At 52.6% G+C, this 26,742-nt stretch overlaps 1 protein-coding gene and 1 long non-coding RNA gene across 3 annotated transcripts in view; one reads left to right on the top strand and one right to left on the bottom strand.

Annotated features, from left to right (window-relative positions):
• Positions 1–3,625, bottom strand: part of LOC106839965 (uncharacterized) — a 28,019-nt gene extending 24,394 nt beyond the window's left edge. The window contains exon 1 of the long non-coding RNA XR_011503558.1: positions 3,485–3,625. This is a non-coding gene — a long non-coding RNA (uncharacterized lncRNA). The remainder of the gene's footprint in view (positions 1–3,484) is intronic.
• GRHL3 (grainyhead like transcription factor 3) overlaps positions 3,511–26,742 on the top strand; it is a 34,295-nt gene continuing 11,063 nt past the window's right edge. The window contains exons 1-11 of one of the 2 annotated variants that reach the window (XM_014855060.3): positions 3,511–3,649; positions 15,424–15,610; positions 18,364–18,425; positions 20,055–20,400; positions 20,635–20,708; positions 21,175–21,328; positions 21,551–21,662; positions 23,038–23,132; positions 25,190–25,348; positions 25,815–25,893; positions 26,022–26,155. In XM_014855060.3, the coding sequence (XP_014710546.1) occupies positions 3,633–3,649; positions 15,424–15,610; positions 18,364–18,425; positions 20,055–20,400; positions 20,635–20,708; positions 21,175–21,328; positions 21,551–21,662; positions 23,038–23,132; positions 25,190–25,348; positions 25,815–25,893; positions 26,022–26,155 (1,419 nt within the window). In that variant the 5' untranslated portion in view covers positions 3,511–3,632. Of the gene's footprint in view, positions 3,650–6,437; positions 6,836–15,423; positions 15,611–18,363; positions 18,426–20,054; positions 20,401–20,634; positions 20,709–21,174; positions 21,329–21,550; positions 21,663–23,037; positions 23,133–25,189; positions 25,349–25,814; positions 25,894–26,021; positions 26,156–26,742 lie in introns of those variants that run through there. The other variant, XM_044769998.2, reaches the window with a different exon arrangement.

Here is a 26,742-nt window from a genome sequence, read left to right as displayed (position 1 = left end):
CAACATGCCAAGAATGTCACACTCTCTTGGAACAGTGGCTCATGGGCAGTCATAATCCTAGAAAAGAGAGGGAGGGGTGAAGGACGGTGCCATCCTCTGGGGGCATCTCCTAGTGTCTAGAGAAGGAACACTTCTTTTCCAGAAGTAATCTAGAGGGAATCCCAGGTGACTTAATACCGAACTCCAACCTTACAGTGATTCACTAACCTTGACTTACAGAGAGGGAAACTGAGGTTCTGAGACAAGAGATTTACCTTTCTCAGCTAGTAAGTGGCCAGTGGTCAGACAGAAATTGAACCTAGGACAATCCCTGACTTAGTCGAGTTCTATAAGAACGGAGGCAGAGAGATCTGAGTTCAAATTTCAACTCTTTCACTTATGACAAATCACAACCCCTCTGAGTCTCAGTTTCTTCACCTGTAAAATTAGCTAACAGCTTCCTCATTAGGTTTAAATGACAATTAAAATGAGAAAAAAAAGTTTCCTAACAATTCTTGAGTGTTATTTGTCAGGCACTGCACAACACACTTCATGTCCATTATGTCATTTAATCCTCACAGTAATCCTATGAGGGAGATACTGGTTTTTATCCATTTTACAAGTGAGGAAACTGAGGCTCAAAGAGCTTAAGTCACTGGCCAGCATCACATAGCGAGTAAGTGGTTGAGCTGGGGTTTGAAGCCAGGTCTGTCAGCCTCAGACCAACACTATCAGATAACACAGGTACCTTTTAGCACAGTGCTTGCAACATACAAACACGAAATAAATAGCAGCAGCCCTCATTATTTACTGTTATTATTGTGAATACAATTATTATGTCACAGGTGATTGGCTGGTCTCTGTTTTCAATCTCCTCAGCCAAGAAACCAAGAACTGGGCCGATCCAAGAAGGGGAAGCGATGCCAGCCCTGCCTAGCCCTGGGCCACACTCATGCCACACAGGATAGGAAAGGGGTGGGAGCAGGGAGCAGAGCTGGGGTAGCGTCTCTCTAAAACCTGGCATCTCTGAGTTGTTCAACAAACGCCTAACAGCTTGTGCCTCCTCACTGGGAGGCACAGCTCCTGCTGGAGGGGTCTGGTGACCTTGCAAACTGGCTCATGGTGTCCCTGCCTACCTATCCTAGACCACTAGTCCCTCCACCCCATCCAGGGTGCCTTCTGGAGCCTTCTATAGAAATCCTCTGCCCCATGATTTAGGCTTCTGCTGATCTCTGCAGATGAGCGTGGGCGATTAAAAAGGTAAGATCCAGAGGCAGAGGGAGAGGACCTATTTAAAAAAGCCCAGCGAGCACAGACACGCCACCTGGCATCACAGCCTCCATCGGAGCCCAGCCAGCATGAGTCACCCCCACAGCCCTTTACCTGTGAGTTGCAACAAGGCTGACAGAAACTCCACAGCCTCCTAGGAGGCAGGTAGACAGGTACACAGACAAGTGTGCCATCCTTTGGGCTGCAGTAAGCTTTGCAATTACAGCCGACACCAAATGGCCCTCCTGTCACCAAGACCTCTGTAAAGTGGTTGGGCACCCAGGCTCTGCTCTCGGATCAAATCCCAGTTGACTCTTCCACTTGCAGCTTGAGAAACTTATTAAATCACTTTGAACTTTAGTTTCTTCATCTCTAAAACAAGAACACAAGTGCCGATCTCATAGGGTTGTTGTAAGGAGGAGATGAGACACTGCACGTAAAGGCTCAGCACCATGCCTGATGTGTTCAGCATACTGAGCACCTACTGTGTGCCAGACACTGGAGCAGGCACTGGAGAGTCAAGAGGGAGGAAGGCAGACAAGGTCTTTGCTCTTATGGAGTTCACATTCCAGGAGAGACAGACAACAAACAATTAGAAAATATCAAAAAGTCCCAAGGGCTTTGCAGGGAACCAAGAGAAAGTGGTGATATACAGTGAGTGAATGTCTGCTGTAACAAGGGCGGCTGCTCAGAGGAGGTGGCTATTTACAGTTATGATTACTATTTACTATTATTTGTCAGGGGCCTCACAGCTGCCCCTAATACAGCCTCCAGTAAGAAAACCACTTCTGACAGTTCTCAAACCCAGTACCCACTCTCCAGAGGCCTGACCCCACCCTTAGAGGACTCCTTTGGATTCTGACTTTACCCTGAAAACCTCCATCAAATTGGCAGGAACAGCTGAAACCCTGCCTTTCCCTGAGAGAGAGGAGTGGGCCAAGGGGAGGCTCCCAAGAAGACAGAGCAAAGAGATAATTTGCCAAAAGGGAAGTGGGAGAGAGAGAATGAAAAAAAAAAGATACCAAGATCTTTGGCTTATATTTAATTTCAAATTAATCCTGATGGAAGCGCTAAAGAAATCTCTAGCATTCTTCTGTTTGTGTTTGTGGATCTTCTGGGTTTATCCACCTCTCTCTTTACAGAGGACAGCTCAGGGCAGTCATCCCACAACGACTTAGTCTAACAGGCGTCCCATTTCTCCTGTGTTTCCAAGGCGGAAGGAAGCACTTACTAGAGTTTGTCAAGTGACCAGCTACCTAAGGCTTTGGAGGTGGCCGACTTCAACTTTTCCATCCCTTCTGTGCTGGCCAGAGGTATGTGGTCTGCTCACATCTCATTCAGATCACATCACACCAAATAAAAGGCTGCCTCTCACCCTATCCTCCTACCCCCTGCCACCAACACCCCCCGCCCCACACACACACAGAGAAGGTTCCCCCAGAGCAGTGACCCTGTCTTTTTGGCCTCTGTCTCCCCAGAAACCAGAGTAGGGTCTGACACACAACAGGTGCTCAATGAATGCCTGCTGAATGGAGGCCACTGACTTCAGCTCAAAGGGACAGCCAGACCCAGAGTGAGATGACTGAAGATTCAGATGTGGACTCCGACACTCACTAGCTTGTGCCCTTTGGCGAGTCGCCTTACCTCCCTGGCCTCCATTTCCTGACCTGTAACGTGTGTGTCGGGGAGGGAAGAGGGCGTGATAACATCTACCACAGTGAGTTACTGTGAGAATCAAAAGAAATCACTGGAATAACCGTAAAAGATTATTCAGAAAGAAGATATTACTGTCTTAAGTGGAAAGTCCTGGAAAAAAAGAAGGGGAACTTATACAAAGACCCACTGGGAGAAGATCTGCTCTGTCCTTTGAGAAGTCCTCAGTGGCTGTGAGTATCTGATGCTCAGCAGAGGAGGGGGCAAAGGAATTTGGGAGGGATATTCCTGGGTATCCAACACACTAACTAGAAACAGAATCGAGATTTCCTTTAGCCAAGTATCTGTTTGTGCCTGTACTTTTCCTCTAGCTCTCTTTTTTCCAACATTTTTTTCTCCCTCCCTCATCTCCACCCCCCACCCACTCACCAAGGAAGGAATTGGCCAGCTCCACCCAGCCCCCCCACAGCTCCGCCCCCAACTTGGCAGGCCAAGAGTTAACAGCTGCACCTGTTGAGGTATACCTGCTGTCCGCGGCACCTGTACCCGCAGCCAATCAGCGCCAGCGCTGCCGGGAACCTACCTGTCAGCAAAATCCCGACACTCAAACCTCAACATAAATCAAACACTTCCCTGGGCAGGGAATGTCTGTGTCAGGCAAGAATTAGAGACGAGCGGTCAGCAGGGCCTCCGTGCTGATCACTCGAGCCTGGGAGCCTGGGAGCAGGAAGATGTCGAATGAACTTGAGTGAGTAAACATCGGCGGATGCCTGGCGCTCTCTGAGTGTGGAGGCTGGATGGGGTTTCCAGCAGGGGGAAGAGCAGGGAGGCCGGCGCCAGTATTCACAGAGCAATTTGTAAGGGTAAATGAATGGGCTGCCGGTCTCACTTCGGCGTGTCGAGGCAAGCCCCGTCTCAAGCTAGAGCTGAGTGTTTCCCTGGGAAAATTGTGCTTTTTTCCCTTCTCTCTCTGCTGAGCAGTTTCGAGCCAGGTACGGAAACACAGGATGGAACCTGTAAAGGCTTTCGGCACCACTTTCTGATACTCTGAAGGGAGCTTGGAAATCAGAGACAGCTCCAACCCCATCGAGGCTTTCTATCTTCTTGCCAAAAGGAACTTCTTTGAGGTGGTTCTAAAAGCTGTCTTAGGCAAGAGTTAGGTTTCTTTAAAGGGACTTGTTTGTTGGATTGGAACAGTCTCAAGTGGGAAGGTTACAGTGTGGTGGTTAAACCCATGCACTCTGTAGTCCGCTTGACTTAGGTTCAAATCCACTCTGCTCCTCATGGGCTGTATGATCTTGGACAACTCATTTAATTTATCTGTGCTTCACTTTCCTCATCTGGAAAATGGGTGCAAGAATGCTTGGTAGGATTCTTGAGAGAGTTAAGTGTGACAAAGGCTGTAAAATGCTTAGCCCAGAGTCAAGGTCTGAAGATGCATTCAATACACTGCGGTAACTTTATTCAGAGGCAGATCTAAAGCTGAGGAAGCTGCGATGTGGGTTTCAGTGAGGTCATCTCCATTGCCCGGCAGGATGCAGGTCCCTTCTTGCCCACATCAGGGATTGAGAATCCCCACAGGCTGATGCTGGCCTTCAGCATGGACCCCCTGCTTTGGGTCCAGACCTTAGAAAAGGTGGGATGAGGCTGAGATTCTGGGCTGCTTTAGCCTGGGTTCAAGGAGCTGGCACAGACTCTCCTCTTCCTGCCACCCTTGGAGGTGAGTGGGCAGAGAAAAGGGTTGAACCATCTTTTTTTCTAGCTACTCCTCAATAGATAGTTTTTTTTTTTAAAGATTGGCACCTGAGCTAACAACTATTGCCAATCTTTTTTTTTCCTTCTCCCCAAAGCCCCCCGGTACATAGTTGTATATTTCAGTTGTGGGTCCTTCTAGTTGTGGCATGTGGGACACTGCCTCCGCATGGCCTAATGAGCAGTGCCATGTCCGCGGCCAGGATCCGAACCAGCGAAACCCCAGGCCGCCGAAGTGGAGCAGATGAATTTAACCACTCGGTTACGGGGCTGGCCCTACTAGATGGTTTTAAGAACTTGAAGACCTGGGGGCAGAGCAGTTGGTGGGTCCTGATTGCAGACAGGGTTCCATACCAGCTAGCTCTCAGCTTCTCCCGGGTTAGCCAACTATGTTCAAAGTACAATCACTGGGCATCAGTTTCCTCTTGAATGAATTCCCTGGGGTTGACAATGTGTTGACAGCTGAAATAAGAGCAGGGGCACTGGAGCCAACACCTGGGTTCAGGTCCCAATTCTGCCACTAATTAGAGCTGTGTGACCCTGGGCATGTCACTTCACCTGCCCGAGTCTCACTTTCCTCAGATGCAAATTGTGGTACCCACCTCACGGAGTTGTTGGGGGACCCAACAACTTTAGAAAAATGATTGGTTTAAAACCTGATACGGAGCAAGCTAATAATACTTTTGGTTACTTCATATAGAAATAACCAATCACTGAGCAGTTCTGAAGCTCTTGCTTTCTATTTTTCCACACTTTGAAAACAAACAAAATCTGGTGATGTGTCTCCATCCCACTTAGATCCGCTGGTTAAAACTGCAGAGAGAATCTATTCATTGGTGCCCCTTAGGGGGTAAGTGTCCTGAAGCTGGGTTAGTTTAACAGGAAAGTTTCTCGCTTTTCTCCTCCTTAATAATTTGGGTTTGAAGTCAGATCTGCTGACAGTTGAGGCTTCTTCGTTTGGGGCGGGGTGGGGGGAACCCGTGCCTGCAGAGTAATTGCAGGCCACTCTGAAGCCACCATTTGAGATTACAATGACAGAGCCTCAGTGCCTGGGGGCTCAGCTGCCCTTCCTGGTAAGTGGGGGGTTGGGGGGGGCCATCAGGCGCTTGGCTTGCAAATTTTGAGCTGCTGCTGTTGGCGCTGCCTCAGCCAGTCTTGCTGCCGCATTCTCCTGAAAAGTGCCAAGTTACGAGGAGTGGTTCCAGCGTCCATCTCGAGCCCCGATAGAATGACCCACTCTTGCTAGGCCTTGGTGCGGTGGGAAAAGCCGGACTTGCGCAGGACTCTGAATTCTGCCACTTACCAACTGCAGGCTCCCGCTGAATTGGTTGCTCCTCCCTGACCCTCCGTTTCCTCCTCTGTCCAGTGAGGGCTACAAGCACCTCCCTGGCAGGGGAAACAGTGAGCTCCCGGACGTGGGCCACGGGCCCGGAGTAGGAGCCCCATACCCGCGAGCCCGGCTAGGAGGCCTCCCTGGGCTGGAGGACGGGCCTGCGGAGGAAGGCCCGGTTTGGAAGAGCCCGGAGGCCAAGGCGCTGTTGTTAGAAGCCGGCTCGAGGCGGCTGGAGGGTGGAGCGCGGGCCTTTCATGTGGTCGGGCCGGGCCCGCCGGCCTCTGGACCTCCGTCAGCCGCCCGGTGCCTCCCGCCCAGCAGCCTTGGGGCCTGGGGCTAGAGCCGCCGCAAGGCAGCCTGGGGCGGCGGGGGACGCCGGAAGTCGCGGCCGACGCCCTCCCGTCGCGGGGTCACAGCCGGCGCCTGCGCACTGCCCGCCGTCGGGGCAACCAGAGGGGTGGTTGGCTGTCGGTCGGCCGGGGTGTTGGGGCGCCCGGATGGCCCCTTCGGGGTTCCAGCGTGGCGGTGCCCGAGGGCCTCCTCCTCCCGCCCCTCGAGGGAAGGAGGGGTTACCCGCACCTAGTGGGTGTCTGGAAGGGGCTTCGGAGGGGAGAGCGCGAGGCGCGCAGGCCGGACCCCCCCACCGCGCCGTCTGGCTCGGCTCCCTCCCGAAGCCATGGAGGCCCGCGGCCGAGGCTGCGGGAGACCGGGGACGCCCAGGCCCTGCGATCCCGGAGCGCTGGGCTCCAGCCGGCCGAGGTGTTGCAAGAGTTAACCAGGAACGCCTCCCCGCTGTGGTTTTGTGGTCGAAACCATGATTGCCAGGAGCAAATTTTTGTCGTGCACAAGGTGTGTTATTAAAAGTCGGAGGTACGCTGCTGGTGAATGAAAAGTTAAAAGCCCTCATTAAGCCCGCGCTGTAAAACAGGCAGACCAGCCGAGAGGCTGAGACACCCTAACGGCGGCCCGGGGCGGGACGCTCCGAGGTTCCGGCCGCTCGCGTGGGGGCTGATGGGTGCCTGGAGCCAAGGGGGTCTTCAGGGGTCCACCCAGAGGAAGAGGAGGGGGAGGACTGGCCGCAGGGCTGAAACAGAGATGTAGCATACTGGAAGCTCTCCCTTTGGTTAAAACAAAAATAACAGCCAAGCATTTATTGAGCGCTCACTCCATAGCAGACAGCGTGCGGTGCTTGATAAATACGTTATCTCCTTTACCCTTCCCAAGAATCCAATAAGGGATGGGAGTATAAATGCGATTTTGTAGAGGAGGGGACTGAAGCTTGCCCAAGATCTCACGGAAGAGCTGGGATCTTAATGGGATCTTAAGCGGGTCCTCATAGAAGCGCCAAAAGGATGCTTCACACCAATATGCCACCCTGCTTCTTCTCTGCACAGATATTGAAAAAAGACGAGGAGATCTGCCAAACTGTTACCAGTGGTTATCTCTGGTGAATTCTAGTCTCTGCTTCCAATTTTTCTATATGTTCCACATTTTATATATTGTGTTTTACAAACCTATGTTACTTTTAAAAGGGCGGGGGTGGGAAAGGGAGTCATTATTTTCAAAAGAGAGAATTATTGGTTCCCCAAAAACAGTGTTCTCAAAGTGTGGTCCCTGGACCATCATCATCATCATCATCATCATCATCACCACCATCACCACCTGGAAACTTGTTAGAAATGCAAATTCTCAGCCCCACCCTAGACCTACTGAATCAGAAACTGTGGGGGTGGGGCCCAGCAATATGTGTTTTAACAGGCCCTCCAGGTGATTCTGAGGCGTGTTCAAGTTTGAGAACCATGGGCCTTGAAGACCAGCAGAGGCTTGGGAGGCAGAGGTTCCCAGATCCACCGCTGACCTGCAGTGTAGGTGCTGAGTCAGCAGCTGAGAGCGTTCCTCTGGGGTCACACGTGTGTTTGAGCTCAGCTCTGCCACATATGGACTTGGTTCCTTTTGGATGAGCTCCTTTCTCTAAGTGTCAGTTTCTGCATGTGTAAAATGGCCATGATGACACCCACCTCACAGGGCATGTATGAGAAAAGGCACAGGGCCTGACACTATTAAATAACTTGGTTCCTTTCCCTTCCCTCCCCTCTCTGGAACTCAGCTTTCCCATTTATAAAAGGGAGCAAATAATTCTGGCTGCCTCCCTCCCTCTTTTCCTTTGGCCTCCTGAAAGGGTTAGAGCAACTGATCTAGTGAAGGTTCTGAAGGGAGATTATCTTACCAATATTCGGTGTTATTTCACTGGGCCTTCATAGGAGGTCAGCAAGAATTTCGACTTTTGAGGGCAGGGACAGTGTGCTGTTTACCTTTGTGTCCCAGTACCCAGCACAGGGCCTATTACAGAGCAACCCTCAGTGAGTGTTTGTTGAATGAATCAGCGAGTGAATGAATGAAAGGATGTGGCACCCTGGGTTTAGAGGTGGATTTCAGCTTCTTTCACATGAATCATAGAGTAAAAAATAGAATTGGACAGGAAAACAAGAGAAGAATAGAGCATAAAAGAAAAATTCCCATAGAAGGAAGAATTTTTCAAAGGGGAGAAAGTGAGTTTCTGGTATAATTAGAAAATGGCACATGATTAAGTTACGTGCAACTAGAAGTGTTGGCTGGAGCCTGACTGCCCTCAGCTTGCCCACCTGGATCCAGATGATGAAGCTGCACTGCTTGCCCCTCTTATCTGGAAATCTCCAACATCAGGTCTCCTGCTGCTGCTAGGAAGAGATGTCCCCTGTTACAGGTGGGAGAAAGTGAGGCTGTGAGTTGTCATGCAGTTTGCTGAGGGCTACCAGCAAGTATTAGTAAAAATAATAAGTATTAGTAATAATAATAATAGTTCCTGTTATTATGTGCAGGCAGCGTGCAGATCACTTTACCTGCATTATCTCATTGCATTTTCCAACAGTAATACCTCACAAAGTTGATGTAATGATTAAATAAAACAATGACTAGAAATTGTTGGGCCAGCACCTGGCACTTGGTAAGCCTGTAATGAACAGTAGCTGTCATAATAATTCTGTGAGGGTAGTACTCTCACCTTCTCCCATTTTACGGGTAAGAAAATTGAGGCACAGAGAGGTCAAGTTGCATAAAGTTACACAGCTGGTAACTAGCAGAGCTGAAACGAACCCAGGTCTGTGTCCCTCTGGGGCCCACACCATAACCGTGAGTTCACACTACTCTGTTCAAACTGGAGTCTCTGTAGAACCATGCCGTAGGCTCTACCCTTTTCCCACTGAGGCCCCCAAATGAGCCCCCAGCATGTGACAAGGCACATTTCACAACCCATGCATCCAGAAACCAGATGGGCCACTGGAAAGCACAAGAACCCTGGAGTGCTCCTGTCATGCCCAGGGAACACCTTGCATGGGGCTGACTGAAAAATTATTCCTCCCTGAGCAGCTGTGGCAGGGCCTCCCTGGATAATTAGTGAGTGTGATTGATCACTGCTCATGAAGCTGGGTGGCTCACAACAGGGTTTGGCAAGTCCTTGGGTGTATCTGGGTGTCAACACCCAGCTCAGGGGGCCCCTGGGACTCTTCCTCCTCAGGCTGGAGGGAGGTGAGGCACAGCTCCCTGGATATGCCCTCAGCCAGGCATCTCCTTTGCTGGGGTTCGAGGCTACCCACTTGGTGGTGAGTTTTCTTCCCCCTTCTGTGAAGTTGAGTAAGAGTCCTTTTCCATCTCGGAATTATTGAAATGCCTTTGAGATGGAGCAGCGATTGAACTAAGTCCTGGAGAGGAAACTAGGAGACTTGAATCCCAATCCTGCTCTATGCCACATGTCCTTAGGCAAGTCACACCTTCTCTCAGATTTCTAAAGTCTCTCTGGACTCTAAATTGAACCCAAAAGGGCTCAGCCAATGCCTGAGACACATTGACTTCATCTCACTGGGAGTTTTAAGAGGCTCAGCCAGAAAGCAGTGGGCATTTAGAGTCCGAAAGGACTTGGGATGAAACCCCGCTTCACCACTCCAGGCTTCCTCCATCCTGGTGCCAGAATGATGCATGCTGGAGTCAGGAGGCTGAGTCTGACAGGGCCTGTAGCAGCTGGTACCATACCCCTCCTATGCAGTGGGCCTGGGGTGAACTGCTGGGGAAAGGCCCCACCCACACCAGAGCCACCCTGCCTGGGCAGTTTGCACATCCCCACAGGCAAGGGACAGGGGGCCTCTGGAAGTGAGGCCTGTCAGGTAGAGACTTAGGCCCCTTTCTCTTGGTCTTGTATCCAACTCTCTCCCAAATGGAGGAGAAGCCAGACCAGGCAGCCTCTGAGGAGGCAGCCTTGTGAAGGGTCTCCAAGCTGGAAGCCAGAGACCTCTGGTCTAGGCTTGATGCCGTGAGATACCAGCTGGTGGCCTTAGGTGAGCCAGTGGCCCTCTCTGTGGCTCGATTTTTCCTTCTATCAAATGGGGATAGTCATACCTTCCCTCCCTACCTCACAGAGGCATTGCAGGATCAGAGGTGATGACGAATGTATGGGAAGCATGTTGAAAAATATAACACGCTATGCAAATAGGAGGGATTATCAAATCTCAGACTCAGGTTTCCTCCTTAGGGGGCTGGCTTCCTGGAAACAAGGCAGCTTATGCAAAGCATCTGGTTCACACCTGGCACACAGTAGGTGGCCAAGCTCTGGGAGCTGTCCCAGGCTTCTGCCTTTGATCTTGCCTCTCCTCTCATCTGGAAGGTCCATGGTCCTCCCCACCCATTTCCCTCTTCCCCTCCACCCCTCTTCTCAACCCGCATCCAGTCCCTCCCCATTCCTTACCTATCTGATATTAGCTGTTTGTTTTTTGTGGTCACGTTTCTCTTGCTGTCACTAAAATGCAACCTCCGTGACAGCAGGGATGACCTTGTCCTATTCACCTAGGACAAGGCCTGGCACATAGTAGTTACTTGATAAAAACTTGTTAAAATGAGAGATGAATGGTTAGATGAATGGATGCCACTAAGATTTATTGGATTATTTTTTTCTCTCTTCTACATGCCTTCTTGGAAACTAGTGGTTGGTGGAAAAGTGACTACTCATGAAGTTAGATCCCAGGAGGCCCGGCTTTGTCGCTCTCTGGGCCAGTCCCCTGGAACGGGTCACCTAATGTCTCTGTTGTCTATTTCCTGGTCTATAAAATAGAGATAATAACACCTCACGTATCTTGGGAGGCTCCACAAGATAATAAATGTGAAAGTCAAGGCAAGAGGTTATTACACTGTCTCACTTGTTTTTGACATAGAACCTGGTTCACAGACAGGAGGCTTGGGGAGAGTATTAATTTAAGAACCTCAGGCAGAGTCTCCCCTTTACTCTCATTTGAAAGTTCTGAGATGCTGATGATGGTGATGATGGCGATGGTGGCGATGATGGCTATTATTTACTGAGCCATTATTCTCTGGCAGGCTCTAGGCTAAGCACATTTCTTAGGTTAATACACTTAATTCTAACAACCCATGAGATTCGCCCCACTCTAAAGTAGCCAGCCCTGGTGACTCCATCACATGCCTGAGCTCTAATTGTCTTCACAGCACTTATCGCTAACTAAAATTAACTCATTTACCTACTTGTTTATGGTCTGTCTTCCCCAATTAGACTGTAAGTTCCATGGGAGCAGAGCCTTATCTGTCTTTTTTTGGCTGATTCCCCAGTGCCTAGAAGAGTCCCTGACTGGCACACAGAAGACACTCAATAGACCCATTTAACAGATGAGGAAACAGGCTCAGAGGGGCTAAACACCTTACCCAATGCCACACAGTTGTTGGGTCTGTCAGGCTGTGCCCCTGGTGCTGCTTCCTCCCATGGTGCTCCGGTTCTGCACTGTGTTCTTACACCAAATGGAGATCTGTAAGAAGGCTGGAAGAAGTCTGCCTAGGGCCACGTCCTGTCCCTGGACCCGTCCCTGTCCCCTCCTCCCGTATTCCCCTTTCACCTTCTGAGAGCTGAAGAGCTCTGCCTGGGACCCGACATCAACAGAGAGTATGTGGAGGCCCTGGGGAAGGTGACTACAGAGGATGGAGTCGCCCGGTCTCCCCTCCTTGTCCCTGCTCTGTCCTCCATGAGTAGGGCTCGTTCCTCCTTGCAACGCTTTTCATGTCTCTCACCTACTGGGCCCTCAACCTTCCATTCCAGTCTTTAAGAGAACAGGGAGCCAAAAGTTCTGCCATTTCAGGATTTGGCACATATGTCAATGCTGACGTTATCCATAGTCGAGACTTCCTAGAAGCCAAATGCTTAGTCTTGGAACACAAAGTTGATTGGTAGCATGAGCAGGCAGGGGGGACCGGGACATGAGGGCTCCCACTCTCAGCCAGAAACTCTTCCAGTCATCTCGCTTGCCAGCTCAGTCCCTCCTGCCTTGTGTGGGTAGGAAATCCCTTTCTGTCTTGCAGTGAAGGAATGGTTCCATATGTTTCAGAGGAGGGGAATTTCTAGAATAGGAAAGCCATCTAGAAAGGAAACTATATGGGATTAAGAGCTGCATCTTGGAGTCTAACAGGTCCAGGTTCAAGTTGAGCATCCGCCACTTACTAGCTGACTGACCTTGAGCAGGTAATATCATGTGTTTGAGTCTCAGTTTCCCCAATACCTACCTCTCAGGGCTATTGTATGGAATAGACAAGATGACGCAGAAAAACACCTGGCACAGTGTCTGCCTGTGGTAAATGCTTCAGGTACGGTAGCTCCTGTGTATCAAGGAATTGGATTTGGGGATTCCCAACAGCATGGACTAGAGACCCTGGCAGGCCAGAAAAGCCTCCTAGATGAACAGCAAGCACTGTCTGCTCCTTTGTGTCTGATGAGACTTTATCGTTTTCTTCTAAAGTTTCATTTGTAAATAGGGTAAGAGAACCAATAGCTCATCAATGCTGATCGTGGTCATTTTATCCGAGTCAGCAAATTGGGGCTCTAGGCCCAGATGTGCCACTGACTTGCAGGGTGATCGTGTCTTGTACCACTTGGCAACCCCTGGATGTCTAGCTCCAAGCTGAGCACAATAATGGCTCGTGTGTATTAAGCACATATTAAGTGCCAGGAACAGTTTGAAGCATTTTTCATGTGGCCATGCACTCAATCTTCATAACCCTATGTGGTGGGTGCTTTTATTAGACTCATTTTACAAGTAAGAAACAGTGCTAAGCACTGGGGGTCCCAACCGACCTGAGCCAGGTCTTTCTGTTTCCCCCAAGCTCCCTTGGTTTGGGAGTTCCCTTTAGCCCGGGGCTGGGAGTGGGTGGGGCAGCCACCCTGGGCTAGCTCTGTAAATGCCTCTAACTCCGGGCCCAGGAGGCGCTCAGGAGGGGCCTCTTCTCAACTCTCCATCTTGAGACGCTTGATTTATAGCAGCAGAAAAACTCGGGTGTGCCTCCCTCTCTGCGCCCCTGGAGCAGGAAGGTTTCTGTCATTTCTCTTTCCTGTGTGACAGCTCCCACTCCCTCCCTCTTAGAGCCCAACCCCCCATACCCTGGGGCCCCGTGGGATGGGAGACCCTGCACTCTGGATAAAGCCCCTGGGAGAGCTGCTGCCCATGGCCTGCCTGGGTGCGGCCTGGCTGCCATTCCCACTCTGTGTCTGAGAAAATAGGCCTGAGCTGCGGGGCAGCAGGAGGGCAGTTCCTGCGGCATGATTTGTGAAGGTCCTCGCCCGCCCACCCGTCTGCCGCAGCGCCTGCAACTCCGCCACTAGTGTTCTGTTATGGTAAGGATTGCCCTCTTGCATTGTGGGAAAGCAGTGTGGCTTAGTGGAAAGTGTGGGGCTTTGGTACTAGACAAGCCTGGGTTTAAATCCTGGTCGTGTTGTGGACTTGCTGGGTGATCTCGGGCATTTTCTTATCCTCCCCAAGTCTCAGGTTTCTTTTTGTAAAATGAACCAAATGATCCTTGCCTTGTAGTGTCTTGTAGGGAGCAGAGCTCATGCATGGAAAGCATTCATATATATGATGGTAAATGGCAGCTGGCGTTCCTGTGCCCCTAACATAAGAGAGTCTGTGAGGCTCACCTAGAAAGGGGGCCATCAGGGCACCAGGAGAGCAATCAGTGCCCACTTCATCTCTGGGGCTCTCTCTTCCAGCCTGGCCATCCCCATCTTCTCACCTCCTGCTGTTCCTCTCACACTCTTTGCTCTAAAATGAACACAACCAGAACTTTCCTACCTCTATGCTTTGCTCACGATTAAGAGCGTGTTCTACACCAGTGATTCTCCAAGTGTGGTCCCCAGATGACCAGCATCAGCATTACCAGGGAACCTGTTAGAAATGCAAATTCTCAGCCACCCCAGACCTACTGAATCAGAAAGTCTAGGGGTGGGGTCCAGAAATCTGTGTTTTCACAAGCCTTCCAAGTCATCCTGATGCAGCTAAAGTTTGAGAACATTATTCTGTATTACAGCATCATCCTGCTCCAGCTTGAATCCCCTCTGGGCAACTCCCTGAACTCCTCTGAGCTTCAGTTTCCTCATTTGTAAAATAGGAAAAGTAACAGTACCTGCCTTACAGGGTTGTTGTGAGAATTAAATGAGATAATCCATGAAAAATGCTTAGCTCAGAGCCTAGAACATGGTCACCGCTCAGTAAAGATTAGAGATTATTTGATCATCATCATTGCTCTGTATTATGCTCCCATCCATGTGCCCCTCCCCCAACATTTCTAAGTGATCCAGCCCCTAGTGCTGAATGTCCCCAGCTAAAATATCTGTCTGCTCCAAAGAGCCTTTCCTGATCTCTTTCCTTTGAGCCCGTGTGGCTTGTCTCTTGGGCCGCATGCCTTGTATTTGTCCAAGTTCTCAGTTCAGTGCCCAGGTTCTGCCTGCTTCCATGTGCCCTACAGCATTCCAGTCCAGTTCCTGGCATCTGAGCAGCTGCTGGGGCACTCCACAATAAATATTATTTATTTATGCCGTTTCCCAAGACCGGGTTTAGCCTACGGGCTTCCTCGCCCGGGTTCTCTCTGTCCCTGGCCACACTCTCTCTCTCTCTCTAACTTGACATGATCTCCAGCTTTCTGTGTCTTTCATGGTCTCGCGGCGAACTTCTTCAGAAGAACACATTCTGGCTTGTCTGGAAATTGTATTCTTTGCAGCTCGTCATTGTTTCCCATCCTTGTTACACTAGTGCCCCTCAAATAAGTATCTACCATGGAAGTGTTGTACTGAAGCCTCTCTGAAGCCTTGCAAGGTTGGGTTATGGTTCTGATGTCGTAGATGAGGGAACTGAGGCCCAGGTCTGCAGCTTCTACATGGCAACATTTGGTATTGATCCAAAGCCTCTAGCTCCAGAGTTTGGGTACATTCTACTGTGCCATGCTGCCAAATGGTGGCAGAAGAAGCGGTTTCAAGTTTTCAAGGCTGGTAACCCTCTGAATTCCCGGGCATTGGCCTGACGCTGACCAGTCATGGACCTTCCTCTGGAACAGCCTCAATCTGACCTTCCTTATTTGCCTTTCAGTTTCAGGACTGTGCGGCTGCTGAAGAACGACCCAGTCAACTTCCAGAAGTTCCCCTACACTAGCGAGGATGAGGCCTGGAAGACCTACCTGGAAAACCCCTTGACGGCCGCCACGAAGGCCATGATGAGAGTCAATGGGGACGATGACAGCGTGGCGGCCCTGAGCTTCCTCTATGATTACTACATGGTACGTTCGCACCTCTGGTGTGGCCCCTCTGGCTGAATGTGTGTTTTCACTTTCAGGCCTCATGGCTCAGCAGCCCACCATGACCACCTGCAACCCCTCCAAATGTTCTTTCTCACCTCCGGGCCTTTGCACATGCTATTCCCTCTGCCTGACACCCTCCCCTTTCCCCTGGCTAAACTCTACTCTCAGTTTGCAGTCTCAGCTTCAATATCACCTCATTCATTCATTGAGATGGGAAGGCTTTCTTGGGTCTCCCATTCTGTGCCTCGTCTGGGCACCCTCCACGGCCACCATCATTATTCTTGACTCTGTCTTTAGAAACTTGCTATTTGTGCATTTGTTTCTCCATCTCCCCCATGAGACCGAGCTCCTGGAGGGCAGGAACCATGTCATGATCATTACGGAGTCCGCAGCACTCCATACTGCCTGCCACGCAGTGCTCAGTACGTGCTGATTAAACAGAGTGATGCCTCAGCCACGCACACTCGTCACAGCAACACCCTCAACCTGCCTCTTCTTTCTGCCCCTGCCCCTTATGTCATCCTAGTTGCCCTGTCGTCCCCACTTGCCCAACCCAACCTCATCACCCAAAACACGCCTTCTGCTCTTGAACCCATTGTCTTCCTTCAGGGCCCTTCCCAAGGCTGCCTTCTCCTGGAGGCCATCACCTCTCCCTCTCCTAGGTGTCTTTCTGTCCTTCCTACCCTTGCTGTCCTTCTAGGCATTGTCACACCCCCTGACAGTCTTTTACTATTGTCCAATTGTTTCCAGGGCCTTGGCCTTGACTCTAGGAGACCATCAGTTCCTGAGAACAGGAATTAGGCCCTCCCCTAACTGACAAGTGGGCTTGAACCAGTCAGCACTCAGCGATACATGACACAGGTGACATCACCACACCCTCCAGTGCCTGCACCAGACATTGCCGGTGATGCCCGCCTGCATTCTCGCTGAGGGGCTGGAGCCGCAGATTCCTTTTCAGCCCAGTATTCCAGTATCCCTACTGCTCTGTGGGAACCGTCTCCGGACGGCAGACTTTCCTGCTCTCCCAGCCTGGGTGATTGCTCCAAGAGACCGTGCCAGATTTGAGAATGGGGGGCATACACAGCCAGTGGCTGAAATAACTGGCTCTGAACTTGAAGCCTTAAAGCCAGCTTCTAAGTAAGCCCTCAAATTACTGCTCCAAGGAGTATTTTGTCTTCTTTACCCCGAGGAGGAAGGCAGCCTGTCTGTGTAAATTCAGAAGCGAAGGGTGAGAAGTGGTCCCAGACACAAGAAGGGCCCAGACTCTCTCGGGCTTTGGTTCTTCTCCTGGAGTGGTGTGGTCACCTTACCATCCCGCCCCCCAGCAGACTGAGAGCTGTCTGTCCTGACAGCGTTTGGCCCACGCCAATGGAAAAGAAATTTGAATTGACTGCCTCAGTCTGGGGACGTGGTGGGAGCCAGAATCCTGGGCCTGGGTTTAAATTCCGGCCTCAAATTTACAGCTTGAGGTTGGGCCATAAAATAAAGTCCAGCGCCATCTCCCCTGGGCAAGAGGCCATTCCCGGGGCCCGGATGGTGGGGACAGGCTCTGAAGATGACACCCGTAGCGGTTTTAGTGAAATACAGTGTCTTGATGAGACACACCTGCCTCCCCTCCCCGTCCCAGAACACTCTGGATTCAGAGCAGCCCCGTGAGTAAGGATATGTCTCCTGGTGGGGAAAGAGCACCCAGCTGGGGGCTTGAGACCTATCCTGCCACAAACTGGCAATCCGGCTTTGGGCAATATAGTCCTAAAGGTGACCACTTACTGTTCCTTACTGAATGCCGAGCACCGTGCCAGGTGCCTTCCCTTGTGCTCTCCCGTGGGGTGTGATTAAGAGCCCAGGTGTGGAGTCAAAAGGTTGGGTCAGAGACCTACTCCTGGCTTTATTAGCCTTCGGGAGAAATGACCTGGATGCTCCAAGATGCAACAATATTATCATCATAATCATGAAAGTAACACTCATCTAGTGCTCTCCATGTGCTGGGTGCTGGTCTGAGTGCTCACAACAGTCCCTGGGGTTAGTATTACTATTATCTTCCCTGTTATACAGAGGGGGACAATGAGGTACAGAGAGGTTAAGGCACTTGCCCAAGGTTGCACAGCTAGTATGTGGCAGATCTAGGAACTGAACCCAAGAAATCTGGATTTGGCGTCCATGCTCCTAACCACTAAGACAACAGTGCCTCTCCAGGCCTCAGGTTCCTCATCCATTTAGTGGGGATAGTGTTAGTAGCTATCACAGTGGTGGTAGGGATTAAATGAGAGAACACCTAGAAGACACTTAGCGTAGGGCCTAGTGCATAGGAAGCACTCTATTAAAAACCAGCAAGCATTATTGTTATTTGTAAATCTCCATAATTCCCTTGAAGGAGGTGTTATAATTCTCCACTCGACATATGAAGAACCTGAGTCTCAGAAAGGTGCAGTCATTTATCCAGAGTCACACAGCACTTTTAAATGGTAAAGCCAGGTCTTAAGCCAGTCCTGCCTGACTCCAAATTCCACGATTCCTAATGCTAATCCTGGGTCACCCCTTCCCACTCTCTAACCTGGGGCTCAGAGTAAATGATGGCCAGAGCTCCTGCCAACTGGAAGGACTGGCAGATTTTTTCCCAGTGACCAAGATAGCTCCCCTACCTGGCCAAGTCTGCAGGAGGGGGTTGAGGCTCCCAACAGCCAGATTTTGCCCAAGAGCCATGCATAAATCCTTCCTTCCTCTCTTCTCAGGGCCCCAAGGAGAAGCGGATACTGTCCTCCAGCACTGGGGGCCGGAACGACCAGGGAAAGAGGTGAGGCTCGCCAACGCCACCATCCCTGCCCCCCTGCCCCTCCCCCACCTGCCCCTCCCCCTCCACCTGCGGCGCAGGAGGCACGGGGCCTACGGCCCACAGTACTCTTAGGGGCCCACAAAAGTATTTTCATTTATTTTAAAAGCAGAAGAAAACAATTAATATAATCCAACCTGGATTACATTTGTCTTTATACCAATGTAATTATAAAAAGTATTTTTAAATATTTTTTGTGAAGGAAGGGGCCTGTGATGGCAAAAGAGACCTCAGGCCCAGGCCCACAAAGTCATAACGAGACCCTGCTTGAACACACGTGCACGCATGCGTGCGCACACACATGCACAGACATACACGCAGACCTCCCACCCCCACCCCCATGCCTGCAGGCCCTGTGGGCTGGGGTTTACTGAAAACAGACTTCAAAGCCATAGCCCTAGTGAAGAAAAGCCCTGAAGGCAGCTTTTCTGTCCCAGCTCCAAAACCCTCCTCCCTGCGGCCTCAGGGCAGGGAGCCCTGGGCTGAGGGAGAGGACACCTGGGTTCCAGGACTTCTTTCCAACCCTGGCTCTCTGGGCCTCTGCCTGGCATTAGAGCCTTGGGGCACTGATGTTCCTTCCATGTAGAAAGCAGCCAGGCCATGCTCATGGCCAGATGGGCGTGGAAGGACCCTGCGCCTCTTTCTCCGCTTTTTCCTTCCCCCCATGTAGGGCCTGTGCTGGGAAGCCTCCTGTGCACCTCTCTGCCTTCCGGAAAAATCCGAACCGCTGCAGCAGGCACTATGGCTGGCCGCTGGCTCAGGGCCCCCCGCCTTGCTGGGCACAGTGGGTTTTGGTGCAAGGGACTTTCCTCAAAACTAATTTTTTTTTTTAAAGATTTTATTTTTTTCCTTTTTCTCCCCAAAGCCCCCCAGTACATAGTTGTATATTCTTCGTTGTGGGTCCTTCTAGTTGTGGCATGTGGGACGCTGCCTCAGCGTGGTCTGATGAGCAGTGCCATGTTTGTGCCCAGGATTCGAACCAATGAAACACTGGGCCGCCTGCAGCGGAGTGCGCGAACTTAACCACTCTGCCACGGGGCCAGCCCCTCAAAACTAATTTTTTAAAATGTTGTTTGCTTTTCTGATTACAAAAGTAATCCCTGTTTGTTATTAAATATTCAAATTCCATAGAAAGGTATAAAGTAAAAAGTAAAAGTTTCCTGTAATCCTATTTCCCTGCCCCCCCTTAACTGTTTGGGGTATATCCTTCCGGCCCTTTCTCTCAACATGTATTGACTGTACTCACACATCCTCACGACCCCCCACACCCGTGAATGACTCCATGCGGCTGGGTAAGAAATACATACCTTTCAGGTTTTTACGTTACTAAGTAGTAGAAAGGGTGAAGCAGACATTCTTTTCCCTCAACCCTAAGCCTGTACTTGATTCCACTGTTGACCCTCCCCTCCCTGCTCCTCCCTGTGACAAAGTGGCCCCCTCCAGTGTCTCGCTTTCTGCATGTTGGGAGGACCTAAGGTCACATTGGATTAAAGAAGGTCAGTGTGTCAGTACGACGGTCACCCTCCAGCCCAGCCAAGGACCCCTCGCCCCTCCGAAGCCAAGGGGCACTCACTCACCCTCCTCTCCCCCCAGGTACCACCATGGCATGGAATGTGAGATGGACCTCGCCCCCCTTGAGAGCCCCACGCATCTCGTGAAATTCCTGACAGAGAACGTGTCCGGAATCCCCGAGTACCCAGACGTGCTCAAGAAGAATAACCTGATGAGCTTGGAGGGAGCCGTGCCCACCCTGGGCAAGGCAGCCCTCCTCCCCCCAGGCCCCAGCAAGCTGGAAGCTGGCTCTGTGGACAGCTACCTGCTGCCCACCAGTGATGTGTATGATAACGGCTCCCTCAACTCCTTGTTTGAGAGCATTCATGGGGTGCCACCCACACAGCGCTGGCAGCCTGACAGCACCTTCAAAGATGACCCGCAAGAGGTGAGGGTCCACCCCTGTACCCTTCACGCATGTGCAGAAGGAGAAAAGACAGTGAGGAGGTCAGAGCTTTGGAATCCATGGGAGAAAGAGTCCTAGAGCTGAGGCAGGGCTGCCTTGACTGTTGTCCAGGTTGTGCCCCGTACAACATGCACAGCTGTATGTAGCAACCATGGGCTGAGGCCCCGGCAGCCTGAATGTGGCCATTTATTCTCTCTGGATTGTGTTTCTCTGCAGTCACTGCTCTTCCCAGATATCCTGAAAACATCCCCGGAACCCCCGTGTCCAGAGGACTATCCCAGCCCCAAGAGGTAACTCAGCCCCTCTGGACCCTTGGCCACCTGGGCAGTGGGCAGCAGGCTGCGGTGAGAGCCTCACACTGTCCCCAGAGCAGGCATCATCAGCGGATGACAGGGGAGTGAGGGCATATGCAAGGCGCGAGGAGGGTTTCCACATCCCTCTCCTGGATCTCAGGAAGCTCAGAGCTCAGCACGCTCTTAGGAAGCTGAGGTTCTGTTGCCCTTAGGCTCCCCTGTGGCTTTGTCACCCCTCAGGGGTGTCTCTGGTTGCCATTATTCATTATTTCACGGGACTGTGGCTCAACAAAGCCATTAACTAGAAACTCTGAAAATGTGGGAACTGAGGCCAGGGAAGTAGAGTGACTTACTGGGGTCCCGCAGCAAGTCCATAGCAGAGCCTCAGGCTTCCTGCCCTGCCGCCCACTGGGGCGCTCCTGCCCAGGAGCCCAGCCTCACTGTCCTCCCCCGGCCTCCGCAGTGACTTTGAATACACGCTGGGCTCCCCCAAAGCCATCCACATCAAGTCGGGCGAATCGCCCATGGCCTACCTGAACAAGGGCCAGTTCTACCCCGTCACCCTGCGCACCCCCGCGGGCAGCCAAGGCCTTGCCTTGTCCTCCAACAAAGTCAAGGTACGCTGGCCCTGGAGCAGCTGGGGGAGGGGTGGGGGGTTGGAACGGCCCTGCCTGCCGGGGACCCCAGGGAGAGAGTGCTATTGGATAGCTGCCCAATGCCATGTAGCGGGGGAAACTGAGGCAAAAGGGCAGGGCCACTGGACCCAGGCTTTGGGAAGGGGCCACGACTGCCTGGGCCTCTCCCGAGGCTGGGGGTCACAGTGACTGCTGTGCCCGCAGAGTGTGGTGATGGTCGTCTTCGACAATGAGAAGGTCCCGGTAGAGCAGCTGCGGTTCTGGAAGCACTGGCATTCCCGGCAGCCCACCGCCAAGCAGCGCGTCATCGACGTGGGTGAGTGCCTGCCCGAGCCCCCGTCCCTGTCTCTCTCTCTTGTGCTCTGTCTCTCTGTCACACACACACATGTACATACACACATGTGCACACACATGCAGATGCGTGAGCACCCGCCCGCCACCATCAGGCTTCCCTTGCTGTGCCCCCTTGTCCCAGCTCTCTCTGACCCCTGCAGGACTTAGTTCTGACCCCAGCTGCCCACCTGGCCCCTGTCTCCAGGTCGTGCACTGTGGGTTTGCAGGGATTTGCATCTGTTGGCTGGTAGCAGCGGCCTCTTTTCTGTGCTGCTTTGGGATAAACAGGGCCCTGGGACGCCAGCAGTGTTGGCTAAATAGACCCCTGGGATGCTCGCCTGCCTGTCCGCATGAGGGGGTTTGGCCGATTGAGATTATAGTGCAGGCAGCACTGAAGCCCCGTGCAGGGCGGTCCTGCTCCAGGAGCTGGGCCCTCGACTCTGTCAGCAGGTAGGGGCAAGGGATGGCCCTCTGTGTGTGCCACCTCGTCGCTGTCCTGGGCCCTGAGATGGGTGGGAGGCACAGCCATCCTCAGGTCTCCAGGTTCTGGCTCCTTCATTCTCTTCCTGGCTGTCTGACCTGTGTCACCTCCCCTTCCTGGGCCCCGTTGTTTTCAACTGTCAAATGGAATGAGGCTGGCTGCTTGCCTGCCCAGTGTGCTGTTCCCGCTGTGGAACCACATATACTAGACAGCGTGATACAAATGGGGACAATGCAGTGACTTCCCTGAGAAGCTAGAGAGCAAAGTGGTTGGGAGCCTGGGTCAGGAGCCAGACAAAGCTGAGCTCCAGTCCTTGCTCTGCTTTTTATTAGCTGTGTGACCCTGGGCATGTGACCAAACTTCTCTGAGCTTCATCTTCGTCATGTGTAAGCTGAATATTAATAGCATCGTTGTGAGGATTAACTGAGGGCTTGCCGTGTTGTAAATGTTCAGTAAGTGGAGTGGTACTACCATTTATTCAATATTAGTAGTTCAACGTTAGTGGTACTGGTACTGCTAGTGTTACTGCTAGTTACTACCGCTGTTACTACTGCTGCTGCTGCTTTAGCTGGGAGATCTCCTAAATCACAATCCCAGTGAGAATAGAACCTCCACCCCAAAATGACCAGGGCCCTGGCCTTGTTGGCAGAGTTAGTAGTCCCCTCTGCGGTTTGGGCAAATCTGCTCCCCAGGCTGGCCCTCAGTTTCCCATCTGTAACCCAGGACACAACAGCTTCCTCCCAGGACTGAAGCATGGTCCTCAGGGGAGAGGATGCAAGCCCTCCCCAGAATGAGGCCCAGCTCCCCAGTGCCTCCTCCCACAGTGTCCCCAGATCCCTTCCCTCCTGACTGTGCTTCTGATCTCCTGTGCTTTCAGCCGACTGCAAAGAAAACTTCAACACCGTGCAGCACATCGAGGAGGTGGCCTATAACGCACTGTCCTTCGTGTGGAATGTCAACGAGGAGGCCAAGGTCAGTGCTGGCGGGGGCTGGGCTGCCCAGAAGCCCCTGTCCTGGGGAAAGGGCTCGCCTGCACCTAGGAAGGCAGCAGCTGCTCCAACCAGGGCACCAGTAGAGGAGGCAGGATGGAGAGTGGTGGAGAAGGACAGGCTCTGAAGCCAGGAAGGCCGGGCGCACATCCCAGCTCTGTGACCTTGGACCAGCGCCTTGGCTGTAAAAGCGGGGTGTAATCATAGTACTGACCGATAGGTCCACATGAGGATGGGGTGAGAGAGATAAAAGGTGGAGCACCACCTGGCCCGTAAGTGGTGGCTGTTGTTAATCGAATCTACCCATTTACCAGATGGGAAAACTGAGCTCTGTGCAAGGTTGCTCAGCAAGCTGCTGATGCCACCAGCCTTCCTGACTTGCAGCCAGTGCACAGTGCTGCAGGAGAAATGCTTTGGAGCCTGCTGGATGAGGGCCGGAATCCCAGTTACTTCACTTCCCAAGCCCACAGGAAGGGGACAGTAATCTGCCTCCTAGGATTGTGGTGAAGATGCCATGAGATTGTGTGTGTCTAAGAGCCGGGCACAGTGCCAGACCTAGCAGAGAGGCCCCAGAAATGGAGCCTCTGGTGATTTTTTTCCTACCAGCAGCCGTTGAGTGCTTAAGGCCTGGTTGGAACCTGCCGGTGTGCTTCTGGGCCTCTCTGTGTCTTGGTTTTCCGTTTGGAGAGCTGGAATGGTGCAAAGGGCACTAGTCTGAGAGTCAGGGAGCTGCGTGGCCTTGGGCCTGTCCCTTCCCCTCCCTGGACTGGGTTTACCCCATGAGACGGGGGTTGGATCCCACTCAAGGCAAGGGCATTTCTGGCCTGGACGGGCTGGGGAGTTAATCCCTGTCTCCTGCCTGGAGAAACTGGAGGTGAAGGGGCTCTGCAGACACAAAGGGAGGCACAAAGGCTGGGGATTATTATTATTCAAACAGACTCAGGGGTGAGGAGGGGGGCCGGCGGAGGAGCTGGGGCCTCCAGTGCAGGCAGGCGGGGAAGGAGTTTCATGGGAAGGGAGAGGGAGAGGTGGGTTTCGGTGGGGATTTTCCCACAGCTTCTTAAGCCCCCAGGCTCCTGTCTTTCTCAAGTGTGAGCTGGGGGGTGGAGAGGAGGGGAGTGGAGGCGGGGGCTGCACTATGGCTGAGTTGGTTGAGGGGGAAGTATGTCTGGCATGCACCCCAGGGCCTGACCCCCACAGCCGGGGAAGGATGGGGGTCTGCTCAGGCCCCACCCCCACCTGTTCAGGTCAGGGTCACTTCCAAGGGAAATGTCCCAAAGAACAGTGGCCAGCCTGGAGTGGGGTCTGGCCCTCACACCCCGTGGAGGAGTTGGCAGGTAGACAGTCACCAGGTGAGCTTGCCAGGAAGTGCCCAGCTGAGACTGACCCCAGGCTGCCATCTTCCCACCCCAGGTCTGGCGGCCCACTTCCAGCCTCGTTCTGCTATGCCCCACTGCCTGACTCCCTGGGGAAATGTTAGCAAGTCTCGTCCCTGCTCAGAATCTCCATTTCCTTGGCTGGAAATGGGGGTGACTGGCCCAGCGATGGCTGGGGCTGGGGTTGGTGGTGCAGAGGCGTAGGGTTTCACCCTCTGTGGCCCGGGGCCAGCAGGAAGTAGTCTTCCGAAGCAGGGCCGAGGAGGGATTCAGCTCTTCTCTACCTCCTCACTCTCAGTTGCAGAAAAGGGAGGCTCTGGATTTTAAACCCCTAAAGGACCCCTGATCTCCACCCCAGGGCCTCGATCCTCTGGGCTGCCCTTGACTGTCTAGGGGGAGCTGCATAGCCCAGTGGCAAAGAGCCTGGGCTCAAACCCCAGCTTCCACCGACACTCCCTGTGTTGCCTTGGGACAGTTGCCACACCTCTCTGAGCATCAGTTTCCCCATCTGTAAAAGAGAAGTGCTAATGTTTGCTTCCGGGGGCGTTGTGAGGTTGAGGGTGCTCACCAGGCATGCAGTAAGCTCACGAAACGGGGTGGTTATGGAACAGCAGGGCTGGCAACCTGGGCAGGCTGTTTATCCAGCTTTCCCGTCTGTCCCCAGGTGTTCATTGGCGTCAACTGCCTCAGCACAGACTTCTCCTCACAGAAGGGGGTGAAGGGTGTCCCCCTGAACCTGCAGATCGACACCTATGACTGTGGCTCCAGCCCTGAGCGCCTGGTGCACCGCGCTGTCTGCCAGATCAAGATCTTTTGTGACAAGGTGGCTGGGGTGGACGGCCCCTCTGCTGGGCCCCGGGGGGAGAAGGGCCAGCCCCTGCCTGTGCATCCTCCCAGCCATCCTGGGGGTGTTTCGCTCTGCTGCTTGCTCACCGAATGTCTGTCTCCGTGTGCTTGTCATTTGTCTGTCTTGGTCTCGATGCATATTTTCTTCTTTCTCTGTATTTCTGTCTCTCATCTCTTTCTCCTTTTAGATCTCTATAAATCTCTCTCCATGTCTCTCTTTTTCTCCGAAGAACTGTCTTTCTGTCTGTTTCTCTCATGGCCTATACTGACCTCAGTCAGGGTGGACTAGGCTGGGCCAGGCTGGGCTGGGCACTGGTACCTTCCCGTTTCCTGGTCTCAGTCTGGGAAGAAAGCAGCACCAGAAGCCTGGCCCATATTTAAGATGCAAAGCAGCCAGCCCCTCCCAAGACCCTTGGTGACCCCCTTCCCCTTTTCCTCTGCAGGGAGCAGAAAGGAAGATGCGGGACGATGAGCGGAAGCAGTTCCGGAGGAAGGTCAAGTGCCCAGACTCCAGCAACAATGGTCAGTGGGGATTGGTCAGGGACGAGGCTGGGCTGGGTTGGGGTGAAGGGGAGAAGAAGACTAGAGGTCAGAGGTTGGGGGCATGAATGGAGGGACCTCAGGGCACAATGCCTTCCTTTTCCCATCAGGCATCAAGGGCTGCCTGCTGTCCGGCTTCAGGGGCAATGAGACCACCTACCTGCGGCCTGAGGCTGACCTGGAGACCCCACCGGTGCTGTTCATCCCCAATGTGCACTTCTCCAGCCTGCAGCGCCCTGGAGGGGTGAGGGTCTTGGCCCCTGGGAGGGACATGCCTTAGCACAGCCTGGCTGCGAGCAACCTGCCACCCAGCTACTACAGGCCAATTTAGAGGTTATGGGTTCTGATATTCTACATCAAAATGAAAATACCTTTATTGAATCCCAGGGGATTAAAAAATGTATGTAGCGTCACATAACTTCAGTGGCCTTTTCTACTGGAGAGAAGAATGTTAATAAGGAAACGGCCTTCATAACCATCAGAAGGTTCGTGCTTGGAGCTCACTCGGAGGAGGTTTGACCTCTGAGCCTCAAATTAGACTGCAGCTGCCCACCGCTGGGTGGGCCATCACCGCATTGCCACTGCGCTGTGAGCCCCCGCTGGGTGCCAGGGGCCACTCCCCAAGCTTTAGGTGCCACCTCCTCTGACCCTCACTGCCTCCCCATGCAGTTGATAATGTGATCCTCCCTGCATCCGTGGGGTTGAGGTGCAGACACCTCCCACAATCACACAGGAAGTGGCAGAGCTAGGATTTGGAGCCAGGCAGCCTGGCTTCAGAAACAGTGCCTGTGACCACCAGGTACCCCACCTCTCAAGCGGGGAGCCATTTAC

Source organism: Equus asinus, chromosome 5 (genome assembly GCF_041296235.1).
Source record: "Equus asinus isolate D_3611 breed Donkey chromosome 5, EquAss-T2T_v2, whole genome shotgun sequence".
In the NCBI taxonomy this organism is placed as follows: Eukaryota; Metazoa; Chordata; class Mammalia; order Perissodactyla; family Equidae; genus Equus; species Equus asinus.
This window is presented reverse-complemented; position numbering and strand designations above follow the sequence as displayed.